The sequence below is a fragment of the Crocuta crocuta genome, unplaced genomic scaffold (genome assembly GCF_008692635.1).
Source record: "Crocuta crocuta isolate KB4526 unplaced genomic scaffold, BGI_CrCroc_1.0 scaffold38, whole genome shotgun sequence".
Lineage (NCBI taxonomy): Eukaryota > Metazoa > Chordata > Mammalia > Carnivora > Hyaenidae > Crocuta > Crocuta crocuta.
In genome coordinates this window covers 5204241-5228343 of record NW_027532605.1, presented here as the reverse complement: position 1 = coordinate 5228343, position 24103 = coordinate 5204241, and the positions used below count along the sequence as shown (strand labels likewise).

The 24103-nt window shown below is 34.8% G+C and overlaps 1 protein-coding gene across 6 annotated transcripts in view; it reads left to right on the top strand.

Annotated features, from left to right (window-relative positions):
* Nucleotides 1-24103, top strand: part of GULP1 (GULP PTB domain containing engulfment adaptor 1) — a 262969-nt gene that overhangs the window by 210745 nt on the left and 28121 nt on the right. For all 6 annotated transcript variants that reach the window (XM_077780210.1, XM_077780212.1, XM_077780211.1 and 3 more), the window contains exons 5-7: nt 994-1065; nt 7331-7429; nt 14304-14441. In XM_077780210.1, coding sequence (XP_077636336.1) covers nt 994-1065; nt 7331-7429; nt 14304-14441 — 309 coding nt within the window. The remainder of the gene's footprint in view (nt 1-993; nt 1066-7330; nt 7430-14303; nt 14442-24103) is intronic.

Below are 24103 nucleotides of genomic sequence, written 5' to 3'. Positions count from 1 at the left end.
TTTAGCTTGTAGCTCTGATAGATGAAGTAATTAGGTTTAAAAAGTTTCTATATTTTGCATGTTATAGGAGTGTCATAATTAGAAAACAAAGAAAATGTTTATTTGAAATTATGAACTACATTAAATCATATTGATATCTTAAAATATACCATTGACATATAAATCAAGTAACAGAGGCATTTGGGTGACTCGGTTGATCGTCCAACTTTGGCTCAGATCAGGATCTCACGGTTCATGGGTTCAAGCCTAGTATGGGGCTCTGCTGTCAGCACAGAGCCTGCTTTGATCCTGCCTCCCTTGCTCTCTGTACCTCCCCAGCTTGCACATGCACATGTTTTCTGTCTTTCTCTGTCTCAAAAGTAAACATTAAAAAAAAAATCAAATAACAAACAGCATTTATATGCTTTGAACTTACAGATAAATTAATGGTTTTTATTATTAATGTGTTTTAAATTTTAAATATTGAGGTCAACTTTTTTCCTTTCCTTCTAAAATGAAGTAACTTTAGCTTTCTTTCCAGGAAACATCTTGATATAAAACATTTAGGAAAATATGTTTTTAAAAAGTCTTTGATTAATAGGAATTGTATGTGGTTAAGTAATATATTTACATTTTCATATATAAATTTTTTTAATGTTTTATTTATTTCTGAGAGAGAGAGAGAGAGAATGTGAGCAGGGGAGGGTCAGAGAGAAAGGGAGATACAGAATCTGAAACAGGCTCCAGGCTCTGAGCTGGCAGTCAGCACAGAGCCCGATGCGGGGCTCGAACCCATGACCGCGAGATCATGACCTGAGCTGAAGTCGGATGCTTAATCGACTGAGCCACCCAGGGGCCCCCATATATAAAATAAATTAACGTCTCTGTTTAATTAAGATTCAGGTTTACATTTCTACCATCCCATGTGTTTACTGTTATGCCATGTTATAGTTCAAAATAATTTAATGATGTCTGATGTTGTAAAGCCTGTATTTGACCAATGGCCCTTTTCAGTTTCTTGGCAGTACAGAAGTGGAGCAACCTAAAGGAACTGAAGTTGTAAGAGATGCAGTAAGAAAACTAAAGGTAGGTCAAGCCCTCCACATAAATGTCTAGTGTATTGATTCTGTCTTAAGTCACCAGTAGATTGATGGATATTCAAAGCATGAATAGCTTTGTGGCAGGTAGAGCTTTGTCTTATTGAAAGTGGGCTATTAAAAAAAGAAAGAAAAAAAGGGGCTATTGAATAAGTATCACCAGATCAGGGACATATATTTAACCATAAATATGAATACACAATATATTTTCTGAATGGGAACATTCTGAATATAAACATTCTTCATATTTTTCCATAATTTCTCATACTCCACAACAACAACAACAAAGTGGCAATATTCCCTATGTGTTGACCTTTGGTCGTTTGCTTTATTTTGCTTGGACAATGTAGACTCATGCCCTGACTCAAAAACTAGTTATGGCATAAGAGCTGGGTCGCATAGTTAGGGTATGACATCTACGATTTGAAAGTGTAGAGTTGGGAGTTGATTACTTGAGGAACGAGTAAGACCAAAAGAGCAGAAGAGACATTTAATAAGTAACTCCATACTCAAAATCGTGTTTCCTGAGAAAATCTTCTATAAGATACCACATTTCTTAGTATGTTTTTCTAAGTACAGCCCATCCCAAAAGACATTGTTCTCATGGAGAAAATAAGATGTGAAAAACCCCTTCAACAGAATTCTCATCTTTATCTCATTAAGAAAACCTAACATACCACTGCTTTTTTTTTTTTAACGCAATTAATTGTTATTCTCTGTTAGTCACTCCCACAATTTTTCTGGAAACAACCGTTCTCTAACTTTATCAGTTTAGAGATGATCTAGTTATTTGACGTTTATGTCATAGACGTAAAAAAAAGTATCATTTTTTGTTGAGCATGTCATCTCAGTTGGAGTCTACTGACTGTTCAAATTGAGGCAAAGCTAAAGTGGGATGGCATGCATTCTGGGGGAGGAAAGTAACATGGATCATACTTTCATCTACCCATTTTATATGTAAATAATTTACTAATGCTTTCCAGTAAACATACTAAAAGGTTACAAGATACCTCTCCCATTTGGTAAAAAATGGATGAGGCAAGAATTTCTTTCCACCACTCACTAGGTAATAATTCAGTCTTGCCCTTGTTTGGCCAGTATTTTTAAGCACTAATAGAGGATTAGCAAGGCTCCACACTTTATGAACAATATTTAGAAAGGATTCTATTTAAATGTCCAAAATATTGCAAACTTGGCATGAATCCAGCTTCACTACAGTGAGAATTTTTTCTAGAAGAATAATAGTATTTACACTTAGTGTGCCTTTATATCTAGGAGGCTCTTTATTCAGTCAGCTCAGGTCCCAAACCAAAAGGATTCAATTATATTATGACCAGATAAAATGTAGAGGCATGTGAAATGAAATGCTTTTAAACAGTGGCTAGTTTTGCTACATTTTTTGAGATTTTATTTGCATTTCTATGTCGTTTCATACTTGGAAATGTACTCTGCTAATAAAGGAATGTAATTTACAATAAGTATGCAGTATAGTTTAAAAATTCATGTTCACTTGATAATTTTTGTCTTTCAAGTGTCTTCCAAAATAAATATTTAATAAGCAATTTTTACACTGCTGATTGCAAAAATTTTATACATCATGAATGTGTATTTAAGAGTAATGATTTTTAAATAAATTAAAATGAATAAAAGAAAGCTTTTTATTTAATTTTATTATATATGTATAATTTTATTATAGAAGTATATGTATATGTGTATACATATTTTATTATGTATATGTATGTATAATAAACATACACACACAGAGGTGTCAGAGGTCAGAGGCTACAATTCAAAGCCTTCAAGAGTATTTACATTGATTTTAGGAATGTAGAATGTAGACTCTAGCTCCTCTTTAACGCTGTTGTCATGTAGAAATAACCAGAAGGTGGTGCTATGGTTCTACCAAAATGAAAACAAAAAAAATTTGCTTATTAACTGTATTTTGTGTGCACATCCCCCATTTTAATTTTCTGCTTCTTTTTTTTAAACATATGTATTTTGGCTGCCTTTTTACTTATTATAGTTCAGTATTTTGTTTTATTTGCTGCATGTTAATATTTATATTTACTCATTTATTTATATTTACTCATTTTTCAAGACTGCAATATTTTATGTATGGGATTCTGACAGGAACTTAAAATTTAGGATCAATATAAGATGGAATATTTAGAATATTTTCAATAATTTATTTTTTTCATGCTTCTGTGTTTAATGATGCCTACTTATTTTTTTAGAAAAATTTCAAACTTTATTTTATTACATTCTACTTCACTATCATTTCATAGATAATTTGAATTTATACTTTATAAATTTTTCATAAATAAAATAATTTTTACTATTGTTAAAATTTTTACTTTCAGGTTTCATATTTGCCAAAACAACATATTTATATTTCTTAAACAACTATTTCTATTTCTTAGTCATGTTTTAGCCTAAGATTTAAGAAAATACCAAATTGTCCAAAATGTAATAAATGTAAAAGATGTAAAAAATTAAAATATAAAAAACCCTTTCAACTTCTACATATTTAATAGTATTGTTATAATGAATTTTATTTTTCATTTTTTAATGTTTTATTTATTTCTGAGAGAGAGAGAGAGACCGCATGAGCAGGGGAGGGTCTGAAAGAGAGGGAGATACAGAATCTGAAATAGGCTCCAGGCTCTGAGCTAGCTGTTAGCACAGAGCCTGACGCAGGACTCGAACCCACAAACCGTGAGATCATGACCTGAGCCGAAGTTGGATGCTTAACCGACTGAGCCACCCAGGTGTCCCACCATTTATTTTTTAAGCAATCTACTTGTGAGGTTTACATATGGATGAATATTGATATATAGATCTAAAACTTACCAGTTTCCATGGGAGATAACCAGGGAAGCAGCATTCTTAGACCCCAGTTTTAGAGGAGTCATCTAAAAGGAGCTAACTTAAAATTACATGAAGCTACCTCAAGGAAAGATGCCTTGGGAATTGCTGCTGAGTTCTCTTAATCTTGGTCTTTTCCATTCAATATCGCTCTATGTGGCATAACACTGTTTGTCTTCAGAACCAGTTATTTAGTTAATAAAATGTTTAGAGCTTAATTTAATTATATACATACACACATAGCTAATTCCCTGTAGAATCATTAGGAACATGCTTAATTAAATTAATTTATAAGAGCCACAAAGAGAAATAGTAGCTCTGAATATTTGACACACATTAATAGAATCATTGGTTTTCTTTCCTAATAATGTGTATTCCCTTAGCAATATACTTAGATTTCATTTGTTTTAAAGTCCTCTGAGAAATATTATTTATTTATTTTTTAATGTTTTTATTTATTTCTAGGAGAGAGAGAGAGACAGCGTGAGCAGGGGAGGGTCAGAGAGAGAGGGAGTCACAGACTGAAACAGGCTCCAGGCTCCGAGCTGGCAGTCAGCACAGAGCCCGACGCGGGGCTCGAACCCACAAACCGCGAGATCATGACCTAAGCGAAAGTCGGACGCTTAACCGACTAAGCCACCCAGGCGCCCCAAAGTCCTCTGAGAAATAAATAGAAATAGTGTGATTATATTGAAAGCGAGCTGTGCTCACTGTAAGAAATGTTCTACTTACTAGTGACATGTACTTAACCAACTACTTTATGAATTTCAAGAAATACTTTATTTTCCTCCATCATTTTATGATGTTTTTATTTATGTTTTATTTTTATTTGTTTGTTGTATCCAGATATCCTTCAGGATGCTTAGGCTTTACCCCCTTTGAATATTGTTTATTGGAATATTATAGACAAATTTTGGTGGTAGATCACTATCTAGATGGCCAAGAAATGAAATCTCTAAAGCAAAAATGGAGAGAAATTTGCAAAAAAGCTTTTCAAGTATTAACATTCAGGTAGTAAATAGGGAGCCAAAAGAATGTAATGTAAGTAAGAATGATGAGCTTGTCTTCAAGATGTAAATTAGAAATATTTTGGAACACAGTTAAGAGGTCTATCAGTAGCAAAACAGACTTCGAGTGAGAGGGAGCATGTAAACTATAATATGGTAATCTTATATTTTAGAAAAAAATGGGCAGAAATAAGAATATTTATATTCTGTTTAAAATATAAAACAATTGAGCAAATATAACCTTAGGCATAATGTTTGCAACAATCTGTGCAGCAATCAAAGCTAATAACCATTATAAACCTTGATGTACATGAAAGCAGAACTAGGATGTTTTTCCTCCCTCCCTTCCTTCCTTCCTTCCTTCCTTCCTTCCTTCCTTCCTTCCTTCCTTCCTTCCTCTCTTTCTTTCATACAGAACATGTGTCGTGCTTTCTTTTTCCCGGCAGAAAACAAGTCAGTCAGTAGATAAGTGTAATATTAGTAGTTGCTCTGTGATAGGCTTTGGGAAAAAGTAAAAGAGGTCACAGGAATGGTTGCATCCAGATATGGAAAAGGACACAAAAGCCCCTGCTCATTGTCTTGTTTCTGGAAAAGAGCGGCAGCTAGGAGGCCACTTGAGCATCCTTGTGCAGCCTGGGACGGCAATGGCTTTGTTGGGAGGCATTCACAGAGATAGAAGCAGCTGACTCTTCTGTAAACCTTCATATGTGAAAACTCCCAAATTGTTTTAATTATACCAACACAGGAAGGAGGTTATGAAGGGGAGATAAACAAAATTAATCTACTTTCTTTTGGGGAGAGCTGCAATAATTTTTAAAGATCTGAAATGAAACATGTTTCTTAAAGACATACGAAAAATGATCTGGCACAAATTTGTTAAATTCATGTGCAGAATGTAAGACTTCTGGATACAAAAAAAGAACTGCCTACATTCATAGAACAGGACAGATAGCAAGCTAAAAAATTATACCACCCAAAATGAANATATTATAAATGCAGACAACTTCAAGACATTCATGTACACATTAATTATAATACTCTGATGGTGGTGCAAAGCCATGAGAAGAGAAAAGGAGCTTTTAACCACTCTGTGCTCCAGGACTGAACTATACCATGTGTATTCACATCTGTCCTATATTAGACAGAAATGCACAATGCAAATAAATGTGACATACAAAAGAGGACTGAAACCCCACCCTGCCTTACATATAATCTATTTTGAGTCAAGTTAGGATGGTTCATATGCTGAAAAAATGTTTTAATAATAGGGAATAACATTTTTAAGCCCTAAAAGAGGAGTAAAAATCTTTTTTCAATAGGTTCCCCCCCCCCCATTTTTAGAAAAGAAATGTGAGGGAAGATTGAAAGAAGGAAGGTAGAAAGTAGCATTGCCAACAACATTGCCAAAATCAAGACATTCAGTAAACTTTGATCTTGAGATAAACAACAAATAATCGTTTAGTGTAAGTATGTATTCCAAAAAATGCATGGGACATACTTATACTAATTAGCATATATGCATTATGTGTGTGTGTATACATACATATATATATATATATATACACATATATATATGGAGTATAGATGTGTATTCTAAAATAAAAGTTTTTTTAAATTAACCATTTAATATTTAAATTTAATTGGGCTTCTGTAATTTTTTTCCATTATTAAATCCAGCAGTGATGGGAGAGAGGTAGAAGCTTCATCTCTAAAGTGTATGAATCTTTTTGATTCTATAACAAAACCTAACTAGCATTTGCATATACTTGCCAATTCAATAAAAAGTTACAATAAATACTCCTATGAAAGCATTAGGAAGATATTTAGGTTTTCTAGTTCTTAGTCTTTTAGCTGGGATAATTACCTCAATTTATAGCTTCAATCTAAATACAGTAATCTATATCTTTTCATTCATTGATTTGCCTGGGTAGGACAGTATACCAAATGAGGTAGGTATCTAGAAATGACAAAGAATTGGCATATGCAGTATTGATGAACTGTAGTTCTCTAAACGTATTTTTAAAAATCCACAGAAAAATAAATTGGTCTTTGCTTATCTTCCCACAAAGAGTCTTCATTTTCTGAACTAATTAGTATGAATATAATTGTTTAAATACAATGAGAGAAGAAGTATATTAGAAATGTTCTTAAAAAGTTACTCAATATCCATCTGATTTTAATGATAGTAATGATAGACTATTATGATTACTAAATAGTTTGAACCTATATGATGTTTATAAAATACTTTATAATGGCTAATAATTTATTTAATGAAAGTCCAACACTGAATACAAACTATGTATATATGTGTATATGTATTTGTTTGTGTTTCTTAGCCATAGTAATAACATTATAGTTTTCTGAATAATTTTTCACTTGTAGTTTGCAAGACATATCAAGAAATCTGAAGGCCAGAAGATTCCTAAAGTTGAGCTGCAAATATCAATATATGGAGTAAAAATTCTAGAACCTAAAACAAAGGTAAGGCTTCTTTTTGAATGTCAGAAGCACTCTGATCTTTCCTTAATGGCAGTTATATACCTATTTCAATAAATACTTAAAATTGGTTACCAACTGGAATGGGTTAGTCCTCAGTTAATGACACTTTAAAATTCTGTAGGATTTTAGGGGAAAAAACAACTTTTGGGAGTGCTTCCAAAGTGGTCTATTCTTCAGCCTGTGCTTGAGATGGAAACGTATTTAACAGTGTTTGGTCTTGTTTTCAGGGATTTTTCTTTGTGTGCTGTGAAGGAGATGTGTGAAGTGTGGTTCACTGAGTATGAAAGGAAACAAAAGCTGTGTGCTGTTAATAAAATGTTTTGGACTGCCTCTTATTGCCTGTGGACATAATCAGTGTGTATTAGTTTCCTGAGGCTGCCATGATAAAATACCACAGATGTGGTGGCTCAAACAACAGAATCTTATTTTCTCACAGTTCTGGAGCCTGGATATCCAAGACTAAGCTCACAGCGGTGTTGGTTTTCTCAAGGCCTCTTTCCTTGGCTGGCCGATGGCCACACTCCTGCTACCTCTTCACGTGGTCATCCGTGCACACACACTCCTGGTATCTCTGTGTGTGTCCAATTTCCTTTTCTTATTAGGGGACCATTCAGATTGCATCAGAGACCATCCTAATCGGCTCACTTTAATGTAATCACCAGTCTAAAACCTCTTCAAAACAGGCACATTCTGAGGTATGGGGGGTTAAGTCTGCAGCATATGAATTTTGGGCGAATATGATTCAGCCCATTATACAGCATAAACCTAAAGTTCTTGTACTTAGAGGCCTTTCCCTTATGAATGCCGTGAAAAAATTTTTTTTAATATAATCTACTCTGGCTTCACATGGATTTGTTAGGCACTGAATTGTTTTTAGCCAAAATTCCTATGTTGAAACCCTAAGCACCAATGTGACTGTACTTGGAGACAGGAATTTTAAAAATTATTTTAGGGGCGCCTGGGTGGCTTAGTCGGTTAAGCGTCCGACTTTCGCTTGGGTCATGATCTCGCGGTTCGTGGGTTCGAGCCCCGCGTCGGGCTCTGTGCTGACTGCCAGCTCAGAGCCTGGAGCCTGTTTTGGAGTCTGTGACTCCCTCTCTCTCTCTGACCCTCCCCTGCTCACGCTGTCTCTCTCTCTCTCTCTCTCTCTCTCCTAGAAATAAATAAAACATTAAAAAATTTTAAAAAAAATAAAAATAAAAATTATTTTAATGTTAATTCATTTTTTTGAGAGACAGAGAGAGAGGGAGAGAGAGAGACATACACACGGAATCTGAAGCAGATTCCAGACTCAGCCATCAGCACAGAGCCTGATGTCCTGAGCTGAAGTCGGAGACCTAACTCACTGAGACACCCAGGCACCCTTAGAGATAGAATTTTTAAGGTAATTATGGTTACGTGAGGTCTTAATGAGGCCTCAATCACACTAGGACTGGTGTCCTGGTAAGAAGAGAAAGAGACACCAGGGATGTGCAAGCACCGAGGAGAAGCCATGAGAGGATGCAGGGAGAAGGCAGCCACGCAACCTATACTGAGAGAGGTGTCAGCAGAAACCAGACCTGCTCACACCTTGATCTTGGACTTCCAGCCTCCAGAACCGTTTAAATCTCTGTTGTTTAAGCCACCCAATCAGTGATGTTTTGTTAGAGCTGCTCTAGAAAGCTGATATAGTATGTTATTCACTATGCTTCAGAATTATTGCTTAATAATTTTTATAAGACCATGAAAGGTTGGGAAAAATCAATTCATATTCAACTTCAATTAATCTTACCAATATATATTGCCAGTACTTTCCTCTGACACTGTGGCATACTTACTGCCAAAATTAGTTCGATCTGAAGGCCTAAGGAAACCATGGCCTATAAACAGATTATGAAACTATTTTTCATGCATCTGTTAACTTTTCTCTAGTTCAGCATTTGCCATTGATAGCTTCATCTATGTGCATAACAAGCCCTGATGTTGTCTTGTTCTTCAAAGTATAGTCTGCACACCAGCAGCATCAGCTTCACCTGGGCAGTTGTTATAAATGTAGAATCTAGGGCCCATTCCAGACCCACTGAATCTGAACCTATGTAACTTAGGGAGACATGCAGGAATTCTTTTGCACCTGAAGTTTGAGGGGTTCTGGCATAGTGCGGAGTCTCCTGGTAGTAACCCTTCTTTTCAAAATGTAGTCCATGTATACTTGCATAAAAAATACCTGCCGCTTGCAAAAATAAGTTCTAAGGCCCTATCTTAGCATACTGAAGATATGAATCAGTGTGAGGACAGAATATGTGTGAGGACAACTGGGCTGTGGCATGGATGCACTCACAGTGATTGTTCAAATTACAGAACAATGGCATCCCTTCATAGTTCTCAAGCCATGAGTATAAGACCTCCCACAACTATCCTGTTTAATTTCTTCCCGTGAGTTACACTCAATATTAAATAAGAAACAAAGAATTGGAGACTTTACTTTGGTTATGGCTGTTGCCCAATAACCACTGCCGAGGTGGGTAAAAGAAGTTGTGAATGAATAGTAGAAGGTCTATTTTAAGCACATAATGGAATACATATAGTTTACTGGAAAACAGGGGAGTTGAAAATGAGCCCTTATTACTGAACAGGTGGGTTGGCTCAGGTTACTTCATGAGCAAATGGTGGTTACAGAAGAACAGTAGACTGAGGAATAAGTTACAGAATGACAATGAAACCAGATGTGTAGTCTTATTTGCAGTTAAAAAGAAAAACAATCTTAGTCCTGCATTTCCTTTTTTAAAAATGTATTTATTTATTTACTCACTTACTTGCTTACTTATTTATTTAGAGTGAGGGAGAGGCAGAGAGAGGGAGAGAATCCCAAGCAGGCTCCATACTGTCAGCAAATAGCCTGACATGAGGCTCTATCTCAAGAACTGTGAGATCATGACCGGAGCCTAAATCAAGAGTTGGATGCTTAACCAACTGAGCCACCCAGCTGCCCCAGTTCTGCATTTCCTTTTTAAAATTAATTGAATATACAGTGGCAAATGTTCAGCCAGAACAGGTCATTTGTGTTTAAAATGTCTTGTAAACCATGTAGATTCTGTAACTGTTTTAAAGTATATGTGTATGTAATCAAATATTAATTCAGTTTCTTACATGAATGTTTAGGCCTCATTAAGCACACCATAAGAGATGAAGGGCTAATAATACAGTTTATGTAGTTTTGACATGTGTTCTTGTTCTTTTTTATTTAGGTCTGCTCATACTGTATCCTAGGCTATAAATATTTCACCAATACCGTAATATGTAAATTATAATCTACTAAACCTATTCTCTTATTATTGAACATTTAGAATGCTTTGAATTTTTCATTTGATATGAAATTTAAATATTTAGAAAAATACATTATGAATACATGCATTGTACAGAGACAACTTCTTTACTATTTAGAATTGACAGTTTAAGGGGCACCTTGGTAGCTCAGTTGGTTCAATGTCAGACTTTGGCTCAGGTCATGATCTCACAGTTTGCCCACATTGGGCTCTGTGCTGGTAGCTTGAAGCCTGGAGCCTGCTTCAGATTCTGTGTCTCCTTCTTTCTCTTCCCCTCCTCAGCTTGCACTCTATCTCTCTTTTTCAAAAAACTAAACATTAAAAAAAAGATTCAACACAGACATGTGAGGGTTGGGGTGTAAAAAGAGAGACAGAGATATGGATTACAGAAATGCAAATATAGCTCAATGTTATCAGTTGGTATTCTAAAGTCCCCCATAGTAAGTCTTCCATGATAGTGAGTTGCCCATTGACAGCCTGTCAACCTTATCATTCTGTTCTCTAAACTATTGACTGTCAGATGTACCTGCCTCCCCCAACCTAAATCCCATTTACAAAACATCAGTGAGGTGGGATTTAACTCAAAGTGATTAGCCAATTGACTTTTGAGCATCTTATTTTGCTTTACTCAAACAATAGCACCAAAGTCTCAGTTTCTATAATGAATAGCTAATGTCAAAAGATCCAACTGAATTTTTTCTGAAAAACATAAAGTTTTCAAGCTTTTTAAAAATGTTTTTATTTATTTCTGAGAGAGGGAGAGACAACATGAGCAGGGGAGGGTCAGAGAGAGAGGGAGATACAGAACCTGAAACAGGCTCCAGGTTCTGAGCTAGCTGTCATCACAGAGCCCGACGCGGGGCTCGAACCCACCAACCGTGAGATCATGACCTGAACCGAAGTCGGACGCTTAACCAACTAAGCCACCCAGGTGCCCCAAAGTTTCCAAGCTTTTAGTAGGAAAGAACCATCTCTTTTTTTCATCACTACCAAATCAAAGGGCAATCCTGGGAGTTTTAAAATCTTTGAAATGTCTTATAAATTCAATTATATTATATTTGAATAGAGAACACCTTATTCTTCACCCATATATTACATAAGAACATAAGAGTATCTGACTCTTTAACCATATATAGAATCTTTTTTTTGAATCTTAAAAAAAAAGAGAAACAGATCTAAAAGGGTTTATCAGCTCTGCTGAATATCAGTACCCCTAGGAAACTCCTGAGAGTGCTGATTGCTGGAGCCCACTCAGGATTTTCAGATGCAGAATCTGCAGAACTAGACTGAGCATCTATATCATTAAAAAGCAAAAACACCTCCCCATGTGACTAATACAGCTTGTGTGCAGGATACTGTTTGAGGAGACCTAAATGAATCAGAACAAAATCTGTCATTCATCTTATTTTGGTATGTTTATTTTATTTAATTGTAATTAAAAAAACTCTTATGCTCCTAAAATAAGTTTATTTATAGTAAAATGTATATGTAAGGGGCAGGATTTAAAAATTCATTATAAATCTAACATGGATTTCATAAAAAATAGATTATTTTTCTATGCCATTTGGATGGATGAAAATAGAAGTGAAAAGCAATCTCAATTAGCTCCAATATCTTTCCTTCTGTGTCTTTTCCCCTTTCTGCTTTTCTCGCCTATGCAGTACTGGGAAGAGGTGGTGTAGGTGAATCGGGGATTTACTTATATTCTGTTCCAACTCCAATAAAATATTGTCAGTGTTAAAGTTTAATTGTTTTCTAACTGTGACTTTGTGTTCTTGAGTCTATCCTGTCTCACCAAAAATTAGTGCTGCATTTAAAATTCATAAAGATCGATCACAACAAAAAATTCACTAAGATAATAAAATTGAGAGTTTTAGCTTCCTAGTTTTCTTTTGTAGGAACATACTCTGCTAATTTGAACAAAAATTACGATGTTTCTCAACTGTCGTTACCAAAGGCTATCTGTGAGCATACTGGTTGGGGAGTGAACAAGGGCTATGCACATTTTACCACCAGATTAAGTAAATAGTGTGTTTTCATGTTACTTGTAATTTCTCCTACAAATGGAAAAAAATGAATTATTTGTCCATATTGTATAGCAATGATACTTCTTCTATATATCATTAATATGACTTTAAAAAACTGGTTATTTTTAAGAGAGACAGAGAGCCTGAGCTGGTGAGGGCAGAGAGAAAGGGAGAAGAGAAGCCTAAACAGGCTCCCGCGCTGTTAGCAGAGCCTGACATGTGGCTCCATTTCACGAACTGAGATCATGACCTGAGCCAAAATCAAGAGTTGGATGCTTAGCCAACTGAGCCACCTAGGTGCCCCTAACATAACATGATTATACATCTAATAAACTGGTGTAGACCTGGTATCAGAATTTGGGAACTACAGTGTGGCTGCAGGGTATTGTTTGATTAACTATATTAACATGAAAACAAAAATAAAGTCTGCAAGAAAGACCAGTCAGTCAGACAGAGTATAGAAAGATAATCTCAGACAAGTATGGCCATTGTCTGTCTTAGCACTAACCACAAGAAAGGGAAGATGTCCTCATCAGAGGCCCTCTTTCTGACATTATTCCTTTGTGCACTGAAATGGATGGATCGGGCTATCTAGTAATGACAAAAACATTACAATCATATAATATACTTCCTCATTCTAATTTTCATGCTTGCTTTTGACAACTTATCATTTGGATTATACGCAGGGAAACAATACAGTACAGTACTATAAACACATTCTCTTAATATTTATGTGTACATCTTATGTACTCATTTTTAGTCTAATGAGCAGTAATGTGAATCAGAGTGATAGATCAAATCTCATCAAGATGACACCTAAAAACTCTGAACCTGGAAAGATGTAGTGACAGATGCTATAATTACTATATATATATTATATATAATATATATAACTAACAGTATAAGCTATATGTATATTTATAGTGTATATATATATATAGTTGCAGTGTTTATATTTCTGATTAGTAGAGTTGATTCAGTACTTTAGATGCTAGATGTCTACACCTTCCTGATGAAAGCATGTAAAATACAATTTAATATGAAAACTAAGGATGAAATGATAATATGTTTCATATGTAATTGTGTGCAGATGAAGTTAGTAATGCTAGTGAATAGCAGTAAGATTAATTGAAAATATTCTAGTTAAAAAGCATCCTGCTAATTATTTAACCTTGTGGATTATCTGAATTCTCTGGGCCTTAATGTCCTTCCAAGTAAAATTTCGAGGTTTAAAGTAACTATCTCTTAAGATCCCTTGTAGCTCAGAAAGTCCTGGCACCCCTGATTCTCTTGTATTTGCTTCTTTTCTTCTGAGTCCTATTGAGATGACTGCTTTCGTTTAATCTGAGTCAGGAGGTCCATCTCCATTACGTACTTGTTTAAATTTGGATGTACGTAATTATAAACCAAAGTTTGACAGATGATTGTCTCACTTTTAAAGTCAAATATTGTGTTATTAACACAAGCTGGTATTTCAGAAAATGGACAAGAATCTCTTCAACTGTTTATTTCTGTTTGTGTTCACAGGAAGTCCAACACAATTGCCAGCTTCATAGAATATCATTTTGTGCAGATGATAAAACTGACAAGAGGATATTCACTTTCATATGCAAAGATTCTGAATCAAATAAACATTTGTGCTATGTATTTGACAGCGAAAAGTGTGTAAGTATGCCAGATGTTTTAGGGTGGTTTGTTCTGTTTTACAAGCCAGGAATTGTCTTGTTTCCGGCATTAGTAAAGTATTTGGAAATGAATAAGGTCTGCAAATACTTAACTACACTAATAGATTCATCCTGTCATGAGAATATGCTTCAGGATTTCATCCCTAACTGAATTCTCATGTTCATGGGCACAAGCTTGCATGCAAATTTCTTTCCTTAGAACGTCATGCCTGCTTATGTTATGCATTTATTTATCTTATAATCATTTATTTGTAACTTTAATCTCAAATATGGCTTAGTAATAGACACATAATGCAGAGTAATGGTGAGCAGAGTATTTTTTTTCTAGAATGTGGATATGATAAAAATAAATATTTTATTTATTTACCTTAATTTTTTTTTAAATATATTTCTGAGAGAGAGAGAGACAGCGTGAGCAGGGGAGGGTCAGAGAGAGAGGGAGACACAGAATCTGAAACAGGCTCCAGGCTCTTAGCTGGCACTCAGCACAGAACCTGATGCAGGGCTTGAACCCACAAATCGTCAGATTATGACCTGAGCTGAAATCAAATGCTTAACTGACTGAGCCACCCAGGCGCCCAAAAAATAAATATTTTAAACTGCAGGAAATAAAATCTGTATGGATCCATTAAGAAATCTCCAGTACTTCGAAAAGCTGGTTCTTGATTTTTGTTACTCAGAAAACCCAATATAATGAAAGATAATAGAATTGTATATGCATGAATATGTGTCTGTATGCATGTGTATTAGCTTAGGAATGTAATCTAATGTTCTGTCAGCAAGTAAGATCAATTAGGGAATTCTAAAGTTAAGTCCTGCAATAGTTCTTTTAATCATCTGGAATCTTCAGAAAATCCCATGTCTTGATTACAGGCATAAGCTAATGTTAATCATAATCTGGTCTGATATCCTGTTGAAAAACATAAGATAGGAATTTCATGCACACATTGCAGCTATTAATGGCTTTAATGAAGGAAGAACATCTAACCTCAACAACATTATTGACTTAGACAAGAAAAGGAACTTAAGTCATTTATTGCTTATTTTTCATGCTGTTAAAAATAGCAAAGAATTTGGGGAGCCTGGATGGCTCAGTCAGTTCAGGTCATGATCTCATGGTTTGTGAGTTCGAGCCCTGCAACAGGCTCTGTGCTGGCAGCTAGCTCAGAACCTGGAGCCTGCTTTGGATTCTGTGTCTCCCTCTCTCCCTGACTCTCCCCTGCTCATGCTGCCTCTCTTTCTCTCTCTCAGAAATATATAAACAAAAACATTTAAAAATTTTTTTAAAAAAACAAAGAATTAATAATATTATCACTCTTATGTAATTTATTTCTCTGGTTCCAATAGGTGAACTTCTTGATAAAGAAGACTTTTTTTTTAATGATTTATTTATTTTTGAGAGAGAGAGACAGAGACAGAGTACAAGTGGGGGAGAGGCAGAGAGGGAGACATAATCCTAAGCAGGCTCCAGGCTCTGAGCTGTCAGCACAGAGTAGACACGGGGCTCGAACTCATGAATCACGAGACCATGACCTGAGCCAAAGTCGGATACTTAACCAACTGAGCCACCCAGGCACCCCGTGACCTTTTTATTTATCCATATAACCACTACATTAGGTGGACAATAAATACTCAAGGAATTTTTCCATATAGGAAAAAGGGACCATATAGAAAAATTTACAAAGAGTAGAGCAAGTTATTATATGTATTTTTAAGCTATAATACTCTAAAAATGCAAACTAATGTGCTAAGCTTCTTGGCATCATAGTACTTTTTGAGGACTTAGTGAACATTATGGAACATCTCAGAAAAATATGCTCATCCATATGACAAAATTATATGCATAATAAAGCATTTTATATAAAATAAAGTACAAGTTGTTTTTGAAATTTATCCTATTGAATTAATACATTATATTTAATATTCTGAGTGATTTTTAAGAGCATGATCATTTGCAGATGTTTTTCTCTATGTGATTGAGAAGGTGAAAGTTGATATTTGTTGAATATCTTCTATGTACAAGATATTGTAACCATTTACCACATATACCAGGCAGTAAACTCAGTTGTGCTTCTTTCTTGTTTTTTTTTTTTTAATTTTTTAATCTTTATTTATTTTTGAGAGAGAGAGAGTGCAAGGGGGGGAGGAACAGAGAGAGAGGGAGACAGAATCTAAAGCAGGCTCCAGGCTCCAAGCTGTCAGCACAGAGCCCAATGTAGGACTCAAACTCACCTAACGTGAGATCATGACCTGAGCCTAAGTTGGACACCTAACCAACTGAGCCACCCAGGTGCCTCGTCCTTCTTTCTTGCTTTATACAGAGAAATAAACGGCCTTGGGACCTTTGAAATATTCATAATTATAATTCATTATAAATTTTAGCCTTTCTATAGTTTTGTGTCACATGTTTTTATTTGATCCCATCTGAATTTATTAGATCATTTAAAATACAAGCTTGCCAGAATCTCTGCATAATTATATTGCTTCAACAGTATAAGCCACCTGGGTGGCTCAATGCACTAATCATCGAACTTTGGACAGAGGGACAGAGAAGAACTTCATATACAGATAAAAAGGGTCACACCACCAAGGAGGCCATCTGAATGTGTGTAACCAAACAATAAAGTTGCAGTGTAAGTGAAGCAAAAACTGATGGAACTGAAAGGAAACAGAGGATAGACAATACACAATTATAGTTAAAGACTTCACCAATTTCATTCTTCCCAAAACTGATAGAGCAACTAGAAAGGAAATCATCTAGAATGTAGAATTACTCATCAACCTTATCAACCCAGGGGATCTGATTAATTGTTCTAGAGATCTTTATTCAACAACAGCAGAATGCACATTGTCTTCCAGTGCCAGAGGAACATATACCAAAATAAACCATATCCTGGGCTATAACTCTCAAACATCTTAAGGAATTGAAACAATGAGGCACCTGGGTGGCTTGGTTAAATGTCCAACTTCAAACTGAGGTCATGATCTCACAATCTGTGAGTTTCAGCCCTGTCTCAGGCTCTGTGCTGATAGCTTGGAGCCTGAAGTCTGCTTCAGATTCTGTGTCTCCCTCTCTCTCTGCCCCTCACTCACTCATGCTCTCTCTCTCTCTCTCTCAAAATTAATAAACACAAAAAATTAAAGAAATTGAAACAGCAAAGAAATCAATTTAAAAATCAGTAACAGAAAATTCTTCAAAGATCAGAGTTGGAACATCACACTTAAAAGTATTCTTATGTCAGAGAGGATTTCTCAAAGGAAACAAAATGCAGTGAAGTGTATATAAGTGAAAAGTGAAATAGAACTTTATCAGCATTTGTGTGATGCAGTTAAAACAGTGCTGAGAGAAATTTATGACAACTAAATCAATACATTAGAGAAAATGAAAGTCTCAAATCAATGATCTAAGCTGCTATCTCAAGTCCTTAGAAAATAAAACATCAAAACAAACTCAAAGGAACAAAATAAGAATGATAAAAGGAGAAATTAATAAAATTGAAAACAAAAACAATAGAGAAACTAATGAAACAAAGAGCTGGTTCTTTGGTAGATCATAAAAGTATCTAAATTTTGGGAAGATTCGCAAAGTAAAAATGAAGAAAAGACAGAAGTGACCAATGTTAGGAATGAAATGGAAGATTTCACTGCAGACCCTCCAGATAGCAAAAGAATAATAAGAGCATACTATAAATAACTGTATGGACAAAAAATTGACAATGTAGATGAATCAATTTCTGAAGAGATAAATACTACCATAAGTCACCCAATATTATATATATAATTTGGATAGCTTTGTAACACTAAAGGAAATGGAATTTATAATTTAAAACTTATTAAAGGAGAACTCTTCATGTCTGGATGGTTTCACTGGAGGAACCTATAAAATACTTAAAAAGGAATTAACATTATCCTATACAATCTATTTCAAAAAACAGAAGAGGTAAGAGCACCCCTCAATTCATTTTATGAAACTACTTTTTCCCTAATACCAAACCAGACAAAGTGAAAAACAAACAAGAGACCAAGCTATATCTCCAAGGAATATAGATGGAAGAATTTTTAATGAATTATTAGCAAATATAATTCTGCAATTTATAAAAGGAATTATACACCAAGACCAAATAGAGTTTGCTCCAAGGATACAAGTCTTGTTCAACATTAAGAAATCTAACCATGTGACAAAGAATGAAATCTGGATGGAACTTGAGGGTGTTAATGCTGAGCAAAATAAGTCAGGCAGAGAAGGACAGATACCATGTTTGCATGTATAGGTGGATTAGGAGGAACTTAACGGAGGACCGCGGGGGAGGAGAAGGGGAAAAATAGTTGGGGAGAAGGAGGGAGGCAAACCATGAGAGACTCTTGAATGCTGAGAACAAACTGAGGGCTGATGGGGGTGAGAGAGAGGGAAAGTGGGGTGATGGGCATGGAGGAGGGCACTTGTTGGGATGAGCACTCGGTGTTATATGGAAACCAACTTGACAATAAACTATTTAAGAAAAAATAATCCAACCATGTGATCAATCATGTTAACAGGCTGTAGAAGAAAAACCATATGATCATATCAGTCAGTGCTTAAACTCTCAGAAAAATAGGAATATAAGGAAACTTTCCTGATTTGATAAAGAATATTTAAAACTATAGGTTACATTTTACTTAATGGTGAAAAAGCTGAATGCTTTCATCCCAAGACTGAGAATGCGGCGAGGATTTCTACTCTACCACTCTTAATAAGCACAGTTCTGGAAGTTCCAGAACTTATTTCTTATTTTGCAATAAGGTAAAATAAGAAAATCAAAAGCATGCAGATTGTAAGGAAAGAAATATTACTGAGTTGCAGATATCATGATTGTCTATGCAGAAAACTCAAAAGATTCTAAAAAAACACCTAGATCTAATAAATGAGTTCAACAGGGTGGCAGAATACATGATAAACATACAAAAATCAATTGTGTTGCTGTATACGAGCAATGAACACACGGACACAAAAATTTGCAATTACTTAAAAAAATAAAATACATAGATGTAAATCTAACCAGAGGTGTAAAACTGGTATAGGACTTTTATGATGAAAATTACAAATTGCTGATGAAAGAAATAAAAATAGATACAGATACATGGAGAGACATGCTATGTTCATGGATTGGAAGACTAAATCTAATCTATTTGTCAGTTCTCTCCAAATTAATGTACAGGTTTAATACAATTTCTGTCAAAACCATAGCAAGATTTTTTTTGTAGGCATAGGCAAGAGGATTCTAAAATTTATATAAAAAGGCAAAGGAACTAGAATTGTTAAAACAGTTTTGAAAAAGACCAATAAAGTAGAAAAAATGTTTACTCTTTTTCAAGACTTAATAGATACTTACAGTAATCAAGACTGTGTAGTTTTGGTGAAGGGACAGAGCAATAGATTAATGAAACAGAATGGAGAACACAGAAGTCAACCCACACAAACATACCCCACTGATTTTTTACAAAGGTACAAAAGTGACGCAATATATGCAAAATGCAAAAGATACCCTTTTCAATAAATGGAGCTTGTGAAATTGGACCTCCATGGGCAAATAAAATGCACATTGACTTAAATCTCACACCTTATAAAAAAAGTTAACTGAAAATGCATCATGAACTTAAATGTAGAATGCACAACTGTAAAACATTTAGAGAAAAACACAGGGAGAATCTTCAGGGTGTAGGGATAGGCAGAGTTCTCTGACTTGACACCCAAAGCAAGATCCATAAATGGGAAAATTTACGAATTAGGCTTCATCAAAAATAACATTTGTGTGTGTGCCTGAAAGGCCTTATGAAGAAAAGAAGATTACCTAGAATGATGAGAAAATATTTGCAAACTTCTATCAGACGAACAACTTTGAAAACTCAACAGCATGAAAACAATTCATCAAATTGGAAAGTGGGCAAAAGATATGAAGGATCATTTCATTGAAGAGGATAGTCAGATGGCAAATAACACATGAAAAGATATTAACATTGGTATCCATTAGGGAAAGGCCAATTAAAATCAAAATGAGGGGTCACTATGCAGCTATTAGAAAGACTACAGTACAAAAATCGTAGACATACCAGGTGCTGGTGAGGAGATGGAAAAATGGTTCACTTGTACATAGCTATGGGGATATAAAATAGCACAAACCGTAGCGCAGTTTGGCAATTTCATAAAACACTAACCATGCAACTATAACATGATCCATTGGGGCATTTATCCCAGAGAAATAAAAACTTGTGTTTACACAAAAACCTACACATGAACGTTTATAGCAGCTTATTAACAATAGTCCCAAACTACGAATATTTCAGACAGTGGATGAATAGTTAAACAAATTCTGGTACATCCAATCCATGGGATACTACTGAGCAAGAAAAATGAGTGAACTATTAATACATGCAACAACTTCCATGACTCTCCAGATAATTATGGAGTGAAGAAAGTCAATCCCAAAAGCTTACATACTGTATGACTCCATTTCTAGAATACTTTTTAAATGACAGAATTAAAGAAATGGAGAGCAGAATAGTGATTTTCAGGGTGTAAGGAAATGGTAAGGGTAGACTGGAAGAGGGTGTGGCTATAAAACAGCAAGATGAAGGAATTTTGCGGTGATGGAATTATTCTGTGTCTTGTTTATATTAATATCCATATTGGTTGGTGTGATTTGTAAGACAGTTTTTTTTTTTTTTTTTTTNATTATGTTACCACTGGGAGAAAGTGGATAAAGGCTACTCAGGATCTCTATTATTTCCTATAACTGCATATTAATCTAAAAAAAAAAAGCCTGGAAAATAAATTATGCCCTATTTGGCCCAACCCTTTCATCTTATTTTAAGCAAATCTAGGTCGGAGAGACTTAATGCTTTCCTCAGAGTCCCAAAACTAGGTAGCAAGAGAAGCAGAATTACAGCCCAACACCCTAGATTTCCATTGCACATTCTTCCATCATACTATATTATTGCCATGACTGGGACCTCTCCAGCCAGAACCCCTCTGCTTTTAGTGGGGCCAAGCTTCATTCTCTTAATTACTTCTGTTTTATATACTCAATACTTCTGTGAATTTCTAAGAGCTTGCTTGAAATTTAGAGGAAGGCCTATTCTAGTATGCCACAAAACTGGAACTTACTTTATTAGTATGTTGTGTTATTACGATTTAATATTTACACAACTACTATAGTCATCTCATTAAGTTTAAAAAATGAAATTAGAATGAGGATATTCATTATGATGTGATTGATTTGGTTTCTGTAATATAAGGTGAATATACAGTCATTATGAACCCTTTAACCATCATGTTTTCAGTTTTGTTTCCAAATGTTAATATATATACTTTATGCACTGGATATTGCACTTGATATAATTTAAGTAGTAGCCCCAATAAGCAGATGAAAGCTTCACCCCACCCTCACATTTTTCTTTAATTATGATGAAAGAGACGTAAATAAGGCAAAGTTTAAAACCTCTCTCTTGTTAACTGTGAAAAAGGGTTCATGTGTCAAAAAAATCCTACATTATTATTACTGAAAGGAATTATTACACCCAGACCTTTCACAAGCTTTATTTGTAAGCTATTTATTGTATATTCTTATTATATTTCATGTTTGCCTTGTAATAATTTTTTGAAATAAAGATTTTTTTAAAATTTAAAACATTCTTGCTCCTTGCATTTCATTAAATGATTGGGGGGGGGGTGGAATCGTCTTAGCTTAGTCATTCATGAAATTGAGCTAATGTAATTACTCAACAAGGAAGTTCAAATTAAAAACACTCAGATAGCTTCACTCATCCAGTAAGGTGACAAAATAAAAAGATTGTTAGTCTATGATGTTGGTGAGAATGAGGAGCAACTAGAACTCTCTTAATGCTGGTGGGAATGTAAAATGTTACAATTACTTTGCAAAAACAGTTCAATGGTTTCTTATAATGTCAAACATAGAACTGTTCTATGATTTAGCATTTCCATTGTAGACATTTATCCAGATTTTGAAAACAGATGTCCACAAAATGATTTTAGAATGTTTGTAGCAGTTTTATTTATAACTAAGATATAACAAATGATACATACAACATCTGAGAAACTCCAAAAGAAGCCAGACAGATAAAAAAGAGTATATACTATATGGCTTATTTTTATGGATATTAGGACAGACAAAACTGATTTATGGTGATGAAATTACAGCAGTGGTTACATATAAGAAATGTGATATGACTGAAAGTAGACATCAGAGAACTTTCTGGGATGGGAGAAATATTCTGTTTAATGATACGATTATATAGGTATATATACATTTATCATAGCACAATCTGATTGTACAAATATGATCTATACATTTTATTGCTTATCAAAAAAAAAGTCTGAGACATGTAGAGCAAAATATTTTGGTCATGAATGCAGATTCTCTCCTCACAAACTGAGACCTTCCAGAATTGCAGCCCTGAGGCGCCTGCACTGCTCAGTGGGTTAAGCATCTGACTTTGGCTCCGGTCACGATCTTATGGTTCATGGGCTCGAGCCCCATGTAGGGCTCTCTACTGACAGTGCAGAGTTCACTTTGGATCCTCTGTCTCCTTCTCCTTCTCTCAAATACAAATAAACATTTAAAAAAAAAAAAGGAGTGCAGCCCTCATATGTATTATGGAGGTAATAATAATAATCCCCACCTCATAGATTCATTATTAGAATCAAGGGAGGTAATTTATGCAAAATATTTACTAGGGAACTAAATTCTGTTTTAATAAAAAGACATGTCTTATAAAAAAGATTATGATTTTTTAGAAGTTATTGTAAACAAATAATTATAATGAAATCAAATATTATTAATGATGAACCAAACTTGTTACCACTGAAATGATTCTCTGTAGTGTGTACCTTGAATATTTGAGGGCAATATATTGTCTTATTAAGAGGACAGTATAATTTTAAAAGGAGGGAAAAACCCAGTTTACACATATGTCTTCCTATAAAACAAATGCAACAAACACATCACCTAAATTTTTGAAGTTAGAGATATAAAAAAATGATCATCCTGCAATCTATTATAACCACATTTAGTATGTTTTAATATTATATGTGATCCTAACAATCAACTGAACTGATTTTTTTTAATATGTAAACTTTTTCATTAGTTTGAATCATTGAGTACACATAGTTTGATATCTGGCATTTTCATTTCTTTAGCATTCCTTAATGTAGCTTTTCCCCCTTTTTTCTACCTTTTTTGTAAGACAAATGGTATTTAAATATAATTTTAGGCATATATTTTATATATTTATTTAAGTGAGTTAAACACTATAAGCTTTTTTTTATGACTAAAAGCCTTCTGTAAACATAGTGACCTACAAAAATGACAATGTCTTAATTAAACCTGTGTTATCCATAAAAGAGAACAAACTGAGGTTTACTGGAAGAAAGGTAGGCAGGGGGATGGGCTAAATGTGATGGGCATTAAGGAGGGCACTTGTGGGGGCACCTGGGTGGCTTAGTTGGTTAAGCATCCGACTTCGCCTCGGGTCATGGTCTCACAGTTCGTGGGTTCAAGCCCCACGTCGGGCTCTGTGCTGACAGCTAGCTCAGAGCCTGGAGCTTGTTTCAGATTCTGTGTCTCCCTCTCTCTCTAACCCTTCCCT